General features: G+C 39.4%; 1 protein-coding gene across 2 annotated transcripts in view; it reads left to right on the forward strand.

Moving 5' to 3' along the window:
• kcnh4a (potassium voltage-gated channel, subfamily H (eag-related), member 4a) overlaps positions 1-9,268 on the forward strand; it is a 53,069-nt gene extending 43,801 nt beyond the window's left edge. For both annotated transcript variants that reach the window (XM_047801077.1, XM_047801078.1), the window contains 6 exons: positions 113-312; positions 705-743; positions 2,176-2,519; positions 4,348-4,433; positions 4,617-4,693; positions 5,848-9,268. In XM_047801077.1, the coding sequence (XP_047657033.1) occupies positions 113-312; positions 705-743; positions 2,176-2,519; positions 4,348-4,433; positions 4,617-4,693; positions 5,848-6,675 (1,574 nt within the window). In that variant the 3' untranslated portion in view covers positions 6,676-9,268. The remainder of the gene's footprint in view (positions 1-112; positions 313-704; positions 744-2,175; positions 2,520-4,347; positions 4,434-4,616; positions 4,694-5,847) is intronic.
• Positions 9,269-14,117: the final 4,849 nt, after the last annotated feature.

Genomic DNA, 14,117 nt, shown 5'->3' on the forward strand with positions numbered 1-14,117 from the left:
TAATACTGTAATATTAAAATTGTTAGCGCTAGTCATTTTAGTGCCTTTTATTGATACGAGGTACGAGACTAGATGGATGCTCTCATTTGATGTCTCTGCTTGCTGTGCACAGGTAAAGGAGATCTAATTGGAGCAGACCTGCCTGGGCGGGATCAGGTGATAAAGGCCAATGCGGATGTGAAGGCTCTGACCTACTGTGACCTGCAGTACATCAGTATCAGGGCGCTGCGCGAGGTCCTGGAGCTCTATCCTGAATACGGCAATCGCTTCAATGAGGACATTCATCACAACCTCACGTACAACCTCAGAGAGGTGAGGTCTTCAGGGAGACACTGATTTATAGTTTTATAGACAGTTCTAGATGGGTTTGATGGGTTTTGTAATGAGATTTAAAGGTGAACACAGGAGCCTGGTGCTCTCTGAAGGAGTTTTTTTTGAAGGAAACCTGTAATTTATCTGTGCTTTAAGTAATGGTCCTATTTACACATCTAATTACCCATGAGTACAATTATCATTTTTAATTATGATAGAATTCTGTAAGTTATTCATAGAATATACTCTTATATACTCTTAGAATATACAGTGTCTTATTCTGTGCCTTTGTTCATTGTGTCTCACTCAGTTCCTGCTTTAATGAATACTCAGTACTCAGCGCTTTAAGGACTAACAATTTTTTTTTCTCTCTCGTCCCTGCATTCCCTCAGGGTCAGACTCGATTTCCTCGCTCTCCAAGAATCTCACAGGTACCATATGCACAGGCACATTTATTACATTCTCACAACACACATATGTGCGCACACACATACACACACACTAGCACACCCACGCACTCACAATTACACACGTACACACATTCACATACGGCCTAAACAAACCTACAAGCAAGCGAGAAATTAAAATTTATTGGCACCATTTGCTTGAAAATGTTCAATCTTCCTGGATGCAATACTGTGGATGCTTACAGCACAGTAATTACTGAGCTGTGTGTGAATTATTTTGCTAAAGAAATAACACTCAGTCAAATATAATATCATGCTGCCAAATCATCCTCAAACACAGCTGACATGTGCAGCGAAATTTCTGTATAAATAATCGGATTTTAGTCGAAACTGTTGGCAGGATCTTACGCAGGATGATCATTTATGTTTGTAACGTGCTTCAGTGGGGGGCACGGTGGCTTAGTGGGTAGCACGTTCGCCTCACACCTCCAGGGTCGGGGTTCGATTCCCGCCTCCGCCTTGTGTGTGTGGAGTTTGCATGTTCTCCCCGTGCCTCGGGGGTTTCCTCCGGGTACTCCGGTTTCCTCCCCCGGTCCAAAGACATGCATGGTAGGTTGATTGGCATCTCTGGAAAAATTGTCCGTAGTGTGTGATTGCGTGAGTGAATGAGAGTGTGTGTGTGCCCTGTGATGGGTTGGCACTCCGTCCACTGTGTATCCTGCCTTGATGCGCGATGACGCCTGAGATAGGCACAGGCTCCCCGTGACCCGAGGTAGTTCGGATAAAGCGGTAGAAAATGAATGAATGAATGAATGAACGTGCTTCAGTGTTGAAGTTGCTTTGTCGTACCGCCGTTCGTCACAGTGCACTGGAAATATAGGGACATGACTTCTGTACAGTACTTCCTACAGTAGCAATTTGCCAATGATTACTTTTTTTGTGAATTTTGCCATACTTTTTGTCCATTTGTAGTTACGTTTTTATGTTGTGGAAACAGTCGTTCCCTCACGATCATCGTCATCACGCTGTCTTTTTAGCTACCGTTGCGTCAGCTTTATTAGATTAGATTAAACTTTATTGTCATTGTGCAAGGTACATGTACAGAGCCAATGAAATGCATTTCCAGAAGTGCTTAGATAGTTTATTTACAAGTGGGAGTATAATAAATAAGGGTATGAGGTTATACAGAAGGTGTAGTAATATGTACATATAACTGAATAAGGGTTTATATAGTGTGGTTTTTATATAAGTATGATACAGTATGAAGTGGTATGACAGTTTGCGGTCGAGTCTTCATCGGCGATCAGTTGAAGACTTTATCAGGAAGGAATTATTGTTGGGTCTGTGGTGAAATTGCACTGACCAATTAGTTAATGCTCTGTGGTGTTACTATAAGTTGAATTTAATCTAAAATTTTCAGCAAACTCAAATGTAAAAGATGATCTTTCACTTCCAGGGTCGTTCTGATTCCCTCCTTACTCCTGAGCCAAAGTTGCCATTTATTGTGGAGGCCGAGGATGAGGAAGAGGAAGTAGGCAGGCAGCCTTTGCTCTCCAGCGTGGAAGGAAACTCAAACCATTCCGCCCTGAGCGCCATGTTGGGGGAAGAGCTACGCCATTTCGGCATGCTCCGCCTTTGCCGCTCTCCAACACAAGGCTACAGAGGACAGAGCCCCACTCCCAACACACCAGCCAGCGAGGAGTTTTGCCCCCCAGTGATAGACACTGGCCCCATCAACCGCCCAGCCAAGCTGCTCATCCCCTCACTTACCTGTGTTAGTCCACTAGATCTGAGCCCCAGGTAAAGGCTTCTACTGCAGCTTTATTCTGCCTTAATTAGAAGAGGATTTTAATATGTCGTACATACAGTACAGAAGAGTGAAGTTCATTTTCTTGAAGAAAGAAAGAAAGAAAGAAAGAAAGAAAGAAAGAAAGAAAGAAAGAAAGAAAGAAAGAAAGAAAGAAAGAAAGTCTTATGGATGGATAAATGTGATGGAAATAAAAGAGGGTCACTGACAGAGGGATAGATGAATAGAATGTGACTGAAAGATGGAAGACGAAAACAAGAGATGAACGGACAGACAGACAGACAGACAGCAGATAGACAGACAGACAGACAGACAGACAGACAGACAGACAGACAGACAGATAGATAGACGGACGGACGGACAGACAGACAGACAGATGGACGCATAGACAGATAGATACTTACATACATGCATACATACATACATACTTACTTACTTACTTACTTATGCACTTACGTACTTACTTACTTACTTACTTACTTATGCACTTACTTATGCACTTATGCACTTACTTATGCACTTACTTATGCACTTACTTATGCACTTATGCACTTACTTATGCACTTACGTACTTACTTATGCACTTACTTATGCACTTACTTATGCACTTACTTATGCACTTATGCACTTACTTATGCACTTACGTACTTACTTATGCACTTACTTATGCACTTACGTACTTACTTATGCACTTACTTATGCACTTACTTATGCACTTACGTACTTACTTATGCACTTACTTATGCACTTACTTATGCACTTACTTATGCACTTACTTATGCAATTACTTATGCACTTACTTACTTACTTATGCACGCACTTACTTATGCACGCACTTATGCACGCACTTACTTATGCACTTACTTATGCACGCACTTACTTATGCACTTACTTATGCACGCACTTATGCACGCACTTACTTATGCACTTACTTATGCACTTACTTATGCACGCACTTACTTATGCACTTACTTATGCACTTACTTATGCACTTACTTATGCACTTAATTACTTACTTATGCACGCACTTACTTATGCACTTACTTACTTACTTACTTATGCACTTACTTATGCACTTGCGTACTTACTTATGCACTTACTTATGCACTTACGTACTTACTTATGCACTTACTTATGCACTTACTTACTTACTTATGCACTTACTTATGCACTTACTTATGCACTTATGCACTTACTTATGCACTTACTTATGCACTTACTTACTTACTTACTTACTTATGCACGCACTTACTTATGCACGCACTTACTTATGCACGCACTTACTTATGCACTTACTTATGCACTTACTTACTTACTTATGCACTTACTTACTTACTTATGCACTTACTTACTTATGCACTTACTTACTTACTTATGCACTTACTTACTTATGCACTTACTTATGCACTTACTTATGCACTTACTTATGCACTTATGCATTTACTTCCTTATACACTTACTTACTTATTTATGCACTTAATTATGCACTTATGCACTTACTTATTTATGCACTTACTTATTTATGCACTTACTTATGTACTTACTTGCGTACTTACCCACGTACAGTAATCCCGACTGGGGAAATAAGTTTTCATGAGCAGAGGAACACAGCCGTACAAATACAAAGGATAAAACATATAGAAATAAAGTGGATTTTATACAGTAAATACAAAAATGTACACTGTATAAACCTACACAAAATATACACAAAAAACATATATTTATTTACAAATACACAAAATGTAGCAATATATAAACAGAATAAAGAGCACTGGATGTTTAAAAAAGAGGTTGATTTGAGTGTATGCTGATGTCCTACAGGGTTGTGGATGGTATTGAGGACAATGAACCGGTGTTTCACTTCAACGTGGAGCCCAGCGAGGTCACTTCTAATCGGAGGGCCAAAGGTAAGAGCCACTTTCACTTAACACTGGCCAGACTTTCACTTTCATACAAGATTAATTAACAGTGAAGTATACCACTTCTATATTGTAGGAAATTCAGTAAATATGTGAAAAAATATAGAATAATTTAAAAATGATATCATTTAGAGTTAAACTGACTGTTAAATATGTGTTTGTGCTTTTTAGATCCCTTTCAGGTCAATGCAAACCTTTTACTTGAGACAGAAGAAGTTAGACAAAGCATCTCCAAGCTCAACATGGAGGTATTTGATAGACACACACACACACACACACACACACACACACACACACACACACACACACACACACACACACACACACACACACATACAAACACACACATTACGTAAGAAAATTATATCACTAAAGGTTTTTTTAATGTAAATAAAAAGAAGATATTTATCTTTAATTTAGATTTGTATATAAAATGTACATAACTCCTGTTTAAAGAGGCAGTATGTAATTTTTTGAAAAAGAATTTCTACACTAACAATTCTTTAATAATAATAAACTGAAAATTTGTGATTCATGATATTTACATGCACTGGATCTGAACAGACTTCTGTTCATTTTTTGTTTTGTTTTTGTTTTGTTTTTTGTTTTTTTGTTTTTTTTCTGGCCCTGAAATTCACCAATTTTTGGAGATTTTTTTTTTTTTTTAACACAGCAGTGTAATAACAGTCTGTTGAGGTAGATGGTCTTTAAAGTGTTTTTGTAATAATTTGACTCAAAGGAAGCACAGCGCTATAAAATGTACAACCCAAGCCCTTTAAAAAATAATTAGTTCAAAATGAAATTAACTGTGGGACCCTAAAGATAGAGACTGCTGCTACCTGATCTGGGGCACTAGCCTGATTTACACCACACCCTTCAAACTGTGAGAATCATGACACCGCTCATGATTATGTGAGATTTTCTGCAAAAGAAATATTTTTTCAGATTGATTAAATGTGTCACTGAGTAGAAACACGATCACAATCATTTTGTGTCTAATACTTAAGCAACATTCGCTTGCATTCCCATCACTAATGGACCTGCCTCAGGTATTATAAATAATAATAATATGTTGAATTCATTTAACACATTTCTCCAACCCTGAGATGCTTTACAATTTTGGAAAAACGAGACTCTGTAATAAGCGAGAGATGCGAGTGTGTAAACTCCAGTAATCAGAGTTAATGTCTTAGGCAAGACAAGATGGGAATTTGAGGGTATAATTAGAAAAACTAATCAAAGGCAAATCTATGTAAACGAATATTAGAAGATGCTAATGAGGGATTTGTAGTAAACACAAAATGAGAATCAATCAGTCAATCAAACAAACAAAGAAACAAACTCAGACAACTACTCCATAATGAATCGGGGGTTATTATCATTTTTGTTGCCTGTGTTTCAGATGAACCGCTTGAACCAGGAAGTGTCCAATCTGGCCAAAGGTCTACATGAGATGATGCACTTCCTGCATACCCACGTGACCATGTCACACTTTCCTTCCCCGCACCCATCACACTCAACATATAGCCTCCACACACAAACCAGCAACACCAGCCTGACACCATCTCCCTCTGACTGGCCGCCTCGGATGTCTTTCAACATGGCGCAAGCTTCCAGCTGTGGCTGCGGAAGAGTCGCTGTTCTGGGACAGGAAGTGGAACGGGAGCATCTCCATCCACCTCCTAGTCCTCCACACAGCACCTGCCCTCACTCTCTGTGCTGCCCCGAACAGGAAAGACTCTCAGCTTTAGGAGTGGAGAGCCAGCCGAGTTTGTACCAAGCATCCAGGACAACAGCAAATTCACAATACATGGGCCACTCCGCTAACCGTGCGATGCCCTGTCTTCTCAGCCTGGCTCCGAGCTTCCCTTCGGTCTCAGGACCTAGCAGGATGGCACCTCAAACAAACTCTCCAAGCAAAGCTCTGTGTTCGCATAGCAGCCTTAGTCAGGTGCATTCCTCTCTAAGCCTGCAGACCACCCCTGACCTCACGTGTCAACGTTCCACACCCATCCACATCTCTCTTACCCCAACTGGCCAATCACAGCCCTTTACAGCCATCAGTCCACTTACACACGCCGGGATTTGTAGCCCGAGCTCATTACACTTACCTACAGGGCCAAGACAGAATGACCTAGTCGGGTCGAGTCCTGTTCACCTGCACGACCCCACCCCGACCCCCGATGCGGACATGACCGATACAGAGAACTTGGGTCCAGCAGGCGTCTGAATCCAAAATTTAGACTACAGTCTTTTCTTTTCATCATAGAGAAATGCACTGCACTGCATGCCAGAAAGCAGCTGTGTTGCAAAAAGTTTGCAGGCTGCTCAGAAAATGTGTTTTGTTTTGTTTCTGCTTTGCTTTGACACTATTACCTCATAATCTCCATCGCAGCTAGTTTCACCAAAGAACAAGTGCTGCTTGGCATTTCAGACTAAACGAGACACGAATGCTTAAATGGCGACACGTATACGGTACAAACTCTTCAAATGGAATTAGATACTGTCTGCTCCCAAGTGCAGGATGTCCAGACGACAGATTATGAGAGATTTGTATGCAAAACAAACCAAAAACTCATTTAACGTTACTTGAAAACTCTTTAATCCACGCCTCTTGAAGGCTCCTTGAAGTCACCTAGGTAGTCAGTTCCAGTATTTCCCAAAAGTATGACCCATCTTTGTCATCAACATTTTGAGAAATTCTCAATTTAGTATTAAGAAACAATCACAACAACAATGTATATAGCAAATATGGTGGAATGTCCCAGATCTCTCTCAAAAAAAAAGGACAATGAGATAAGGATAACCCTGGGAGTCCTGATCTTATATCAGCCCCTCCTCGTCTCTCGTCAGTCGACGGACGGCAGTATCTGATATGGCTTTAGAGTAAAGGGAGAGGAATAGTGTATCTTCCTCCGAAGGGGCTGAAATATAATCTGCTCCTTATGTACGACACAGGACGGGAAAGATAAAGCAGTTTCTAGAAGCATAAGCTCTCATTCGCCGATTGTGAATAACTCTTAACCTGGATTAGCCTCTACTCGTGTCATTAACAGCGAAGTTTTAAACACTAAAAAGTAGGCTACTTTCGCTAAAAATAGGCTGACATTCAAGAGCACTTTGCAAATAGAACACTAAGGTCATCCAAGCAGGGACAACCATTGTGGGGCAAGATTTACTTACATGAATTACCAACACAGCTCTGTCCATTCGAGTAAATAATAATTGTTATACAATGTCAACATTATGTTGGATAATGTGGTTATTAAATATTTAAAAAGCACTGAAATTACACTTGGAGTGGTTCACTGAAGCAGCAAGCAGTTCGATCCCGGGCTTGAACTGAGCATGTTCTGTGTTTCTACATGACTTTGATTCAGCTTCTCCGCTTTCCTCTCACCTTCCAGAAATATGTCGGTTAATGGATTGGCTACTCGATGTGTCCCATTAAGGAAATATTCCCATTTCATGGCCATTTTTTTTCCAGGATAAGCTCCAGAGACATTACAACCCTGATAAGAATAAAGTGTTAAGTAAGGATGAGATATTAAATCTGGATCTTGAATTGTTTTGCACATACGAACAAAGCAGATCCATTTTCTACACTAGTCAGGAAATGAGGGGGATATAAAAAAAAAGAGATATAGAATGCTTGTTAGATAAATACACAAGTTTCTAACTAGATCTCTATCTATCCGTACATAGTGCTTATCTACACAGGGAACAGAGAATCTGAAGTCTTTGCACTAAGGGAGGAAACCGGAGAACCCCGAGGAAACCCCTGACACATTACATTTACGGTATTTAGCAGATTTTATTTCAAATTATACAACTGAGGGTTAAGGGCCTTGCTCAGGGGCCAAGTAGGGGTAGTCTGGTGGACCTGGGATTTGAACTAATGACCTTCTGATCAGTAATCCAACGCCTTAACCACTAGGCTACCACATCCCCACATTACATAAACTCCAAGCTCACAGGTGGGAATCAAACCTAGAACCCTGGGTGTGCTTTTCTTTGCTTATCTGAAATAGTACAAGTGAGTGCGATGCATTTTGAGCAGGTAACACGTCAGATTCCGAACTGACATCGTTGTGCGAACGAGATCGCGGTAGGAGCTGCTCGTGGGTCAGATTTCTGAATATCTTCTGGAACGCATGCTACTTTTTCTACCATGTATTGTACGTATATGCTGCTTGAGTTCGTTTGTAAAGCCTGAAGTAAATGTACTGTAGAGAAACCGATTCAGGCACAAGGAATGCTGCGCTAATTCAGTTTTCACGCTGCATGATCCTACTTGGAGATGTTTCCTTCTGTGTTATGTTCTTTCACCGCTTTTTGTTCTTCAGACCACAGCATGGTGGCAGAAAGGAATATTCATAAGACTCACTGCTATAAGCTTTGAGTAGCTTGTCGTTTGGGTTCCCGTTTATTTTGTTACGTTTCAGTTTGGTTTTGTTTACAGGTACCGGATATTAAACGCTGCGGTAAATATTATCCTCCACACTTTCTAATGAAAAAAAAAATCTTTGTTCGTGCGCAGCTTTTAATCACGGGCTGTGTGAGGATTCTATTTTCATATTTTCTTTTGTACTAATTATTAAATGTCCTGCTGATTTCTTAAAGCTGATTTCTTTTAAGGCTTTGTTATTACATTTTTAAAGCGTTTGTGAATAATCTTTAAATGATAAAAATGTGTTTTTTGCCTGCAATTTGGTGTCTTATTTGTATTTACCAAACAGAATTTTTTTCCTTTTTCACTCTGTAACGTAAAAAAAAAACGTGTTTCGTTTTTATTGTATTGACTGCCGATTAAAGTGTACTGTATGAAAAAAATTAAACATGCTTGCATTTTTTTCCAGAAACTTACCATTTGTTCCCCTCAGAAAACAGTGGTCTCGGGGGGGGGGGGGCGGGGGGTCGTGATTTGAATCATAACTCCATCGAGAGCATTAGACAACTGTTTGTTTGTTTCGTCTCATATCCTCCCTGATCTATTCCCCCATGCGCACTGCGTCAGACAAAACACAGAATATAATGCTCGAAGCTTCCCACGCAGGTTGTCTAGCCGATCCGCAGTGTCACTAATAGGCTGTGCTTTTAAACTTTTTCTGTCTTTCTTACTCAATTTTTTTTGTCTATCTACATTTATCCTGTTACTATGGCATCCGGACAAGATCGCGAGCATTCAGATTATAGATCAGATTCTGTCTAGAGAAACAGCATGCGAACTCGTACACAGATGGCGGCTGCCTTATGTAGGGCCGTGCTTTTAGTTTATAATGAGCTCTTGATCGGTACGCACTGTAAAAATCACTGGCTCGATGTCGAAATGTTTGATACGCAGTCTCCGAGCGCTCTCGATCGGCTACTCTTTTCATTTGGTCTTCCGATTAGAAAGAAAAACAGACGTGCGTAGAGGCACATAAAAGGACACGGTCACAAATCAAATGAATAAGAGGAAGGAAAACTGAGGACATTTGCACAGCATCTACACATAATAGAGAAGCCTCCTAACAGCATGAGAGCTGACTTTTCTTTTCTGCTTTTTAATAATGCAAAAAAAATACTACAGGAACATTTCTGTGCTTTTCGAACTGATCTCAAGTGAGAAAACAATACACAAAGGTAATGACTCAAAACCTTTTTAGAGATGTTGGGTGGAAAAATCAATACTTCTAAAGACAACGGGTTTAGGATGACAAAAAATATCAGACATCATCTAGAGACAGTGATGGCTCAACGGTTAAGAGTTTGGTTTGTTGTTCGGAGGATCAGGGTTTAAGCCCCAGCGCTGCCACTGCTGGGCCCTTGAGCACGGCCCTTAACCCTCTCTGCTCTAGCGGTGCTGTATCATAGCTGCTCTTGTGCTCTGAGCCCAACCTCCAAAGTTGGGGTATGTAAAGAAAAGAATTCCACTGTGCTATAACATAGATGTGGTGATGATAAAAGCTTCAATACCTCAATTTCATCTCAGTCGTTAAACAAAGCCGAGAGATCCGACGATCCGAATTCACACCATTACTTTAATAATGCCAGCCAGGCTTTAATACAGTTGAAATAAATGACAGCCATTTTTCTCACCAACTGTGGCCACAGCTTGTTCGGCTTATTTACTTATCGACTCGTTCCAAAAATGCTGATTAAATTTCTTTGTAAACAAACATAACTTTTAGGCACAGTCAACATTCATGAACAACATCTCCTCATTAAGTTTAAGACACCTGTAGACTGGTTTATTACTCATCTGGTTGTTTTCAAGCACAAGAAGTACAAACCTTTAACGTGGTTCATTTTTAAGGTCATTGTTGGGCCTATTTTTTATTGAGAAACACACACTGATTATGTTTAGGTATCAGATTCTATAATAATCATAACATATGTCACATAACTAATTAGATACACGGCACTCCAGTGTGAGTCACCCAAGCTGGGCCGTGTATTTAATATTATACATAAACAATGACGAAAAATAGTATATATTACGATAGAAATCGTATAATGCACAGATATAAAACAACACTAGGAGAGATGGGATAGGAAATGAATGAACAATGGTGTGGTTGGATGTGGGATTGATTATTTTCCACTAAAGAAGTTCCTGAAGTATTTATTAGCATGCTTGCATCATACACCCTTTAGGATTAGGGGTTTGATTCCTATTCTGTGTGTGTGTGTGTGTGTGTGTGTGTGTGTGTGTGTGTGTGTGTGTGTGTGTGTGTGTGTGTGTGAGTGTGAGTGTGAGTGTGAGTGTGAGTGTGAGTGAGTGTGTGCGATTTGCATTTTCCTCTTGTGCTTCAGGGGTTTCATTTGGGTTCTCTGGTTTCCTTCACCAACCCAACCTCAGAATGCTTAAAGCTCATGCTTAATTCTCTCTCTCTCTCTCTCTCTCTCTCTCTCTCTCTCTCTCTCTCTCTCTCTCTCTCTCTCTCTCTCTCTCTCTCTCTCTGTCTGTCTTTCTCCTTTGTGATCTCTGTGATTTAATGGCTTCATAAAGAAGGAATTTATGTTCAAACTATAATAAGTTCAGGCACTACGCCGATGCTCATACTCGTCAGTCGCTCAAAGGTTCCTGGTTACATGATTGCACTTGACTACATACAATACATGTAGATTACAGACTACATTTAGAGAAAGGAAATTATTTTAATTATTTACAATCACACTCTCTGGTGTCTCACAGGTGAGGATGAGGATGATGTCACCTCTTGCTTGCTCATTATCGTTTTTATTTTAAATAGTTTTTTTTTCTTCCTGTAAAGCTGTTATGCAACAATGTCCATTTTAAAATCGACAATACTGAATTGTATTGAATTGAACGAGGGGAATCAAATACTTTAACATACAATATAATAAAACACTGAACATACACTTAGAGGAAAATAGAATAATAATACTAAGCCAACAGTGAATGCGACTCTGCAAGCCTCTGTTGTTGAATATTTTTATATAACACCCCTGTTGTAGCTTATTATTTACTCCGTGATGGCTGTCAGTAATTTTGTGTTATAAACAAATGTCAATCTAATAGGTTTTTGGTTGTTTTTTCAGCGCAGGGAAACGTGTTAAAATTCTCATCTGTGGTAATTACACATATGCTGCAGATTCTCATACTGGCTCAAATGATTTGAAATAGAGTACAATCCAGCTGCAAATCACATCTGTCCTATAAAAAGCAGCTCGTATTCAAATCGAACATGCTTGAGCATTAGTCCAAATCCTTATTAATGGCATAAAGCAGATGTTGGGTGAGATGGTTTGGTTTGGAGATTTCATTTTAATTAGAGACTACTGCATGTGCTCGTTCAGCCTTAGTAGTAATTAGCAGCGTTTGTGTTGAGTACGAGTGGGTGGAAAATGAGCTATTAGACAGCATACGTTCAGTCTTTACACTCACTTAGACGCAAAGCTGAACAGAGAAACATCATGAGAATGAATCTCAAGAATGTCTGTGTAGGTTGGATATGTATGCAGCACCATCCTAAGGTAAGAACAGGCAATTACATAGATAAGAAGAAGAAGAAAATTTAGGAAAAAATACAAAAAATACCATATATATATATATATATATATATATATATATATATATATATATATATATATATATATATATATATATATATATATATACGTATACACAAAATACGTATATACAAATACGTATATATATATATATATATATACACGTATATATATATATATATATATATATATATATATATATATATATTGCACATCACGTGATATGTATATATTTTTGCACATCACTTTTCAGCTCTGATGGCGTGAATAATATTTGATCGTGAAAAACGTGACGCTGCATTTCGACACCTAGTGCCATGAAATTGCATAAAAAGAAATAAAATGAACAAAATGAACTGATCTTGATTTTTATTCAGTAGAATAAAGATAGAAAAAAGAAAAGTAATCATGTGAATAATTAAAAACCTGTGTAGTACATGTGAGAAGTCGAGGAGACGTGGAAGGATTCATGGAGTGTATGAAACGTGAAAAAAATATATGATTATTCACATGGATGATATGATTAAGATTATTTTATTTTGACCTTATTGCCTTAAATGAATTGAGTCAGTAACATAGCCTCACCATAACATGAATAAATACAGGTTGTTTAAGCTGGTAGACCAACAGACATCATGTTTCCGTGCGTTTTTTCTGTGGCCTTGTGGGTTTTCTCGTTTGGTTTCCTCCCACAACTAAACATGCTAGTATGTCAACTGTTGGTGAAGACAAATTACTCTGAATTAATGAGTAAGAGAATGTGTGTGTGTGTGTGTGTGTGTGTGTGTGTGTGTGTGTGTGTGTGTGTGTGTGTGTGTGTGTGTGTGTGTGTGTGTGTGTGTGTGTGCATGACATCCTTGGATACACTGGTTCATTCCCACCTCATGAGATCCACAGCAACCCTGACAAGGATTAAGTAATATTTACTAAACATTTAAAGTGTATATTGTAAAGAACAGTGTTAGCAGGTAATGGTAACTTAACTGGTCTACCAGTTTGGCCAGCTTTGCGTTTCATGTTTTTAAGCAGAGAAAGTGATTTAGGCTTATAAACTATGATAACTAAATAATAACCAGAACAGCCTGTACATTAGCTGATAGTATGAATTAACTCCACCTCTGTAGTATGTTAAAAGGAGATGCATGGTAAGAGAGGACCCTGTGGCTCTTACAATTTTTATCCTTTCATGTTCTGTGCAGGCAATGTTTTCCACATCATTCTTATAAATCTATGTCTTCATGATTCATGTTGATTTGGTTCATTTTGACCACACACACACACACTTCAAACAGTGTGAACAGCCACTCCACCAACACTGGCATCCCTCAAGGTTGTGTTCTCTCCCCACTGCTCTTCTCCCTGTACACTGACTGCACCTCTAATGGCACCTCTGTCAAGCTCCTGAAGTTTGCGGACGACACCCCAGTCATCGGCCTCATCAAAAACGGACACGAGTCTGCCTACAGACAGGAGGTTCAAGAGCTGGCTCAGCAACAAAATCAGACATCAGAAGACTACAGAGTATGTTTCGGACTGCTGAAAGGATTATCGTTGTTCCCCTACCCACCCTTCAAGAACTGTATATATCCCGAGTGAGGAAAAGGGCTCAGAAAATCACTCTGGTTCCCTCACATCCAAGTCATCCACTTTTAC

The sequence above is a fragment of the Tachysurus fulvidraco genome, chromosome 15 (genome assembly GCF_022655615.1).
Source record: "Tachysurus fulvidraco isolate hzauxx_2018 chromosome 15, HZAU_PFXX_2.0, whole genome shotgun sequence".
NCBI lineage: Eukaryota > Metazoa > Chordata > Actinopteri > Siluriformes > Bagridae > Tachysurus > Tachysurus fulvidraco.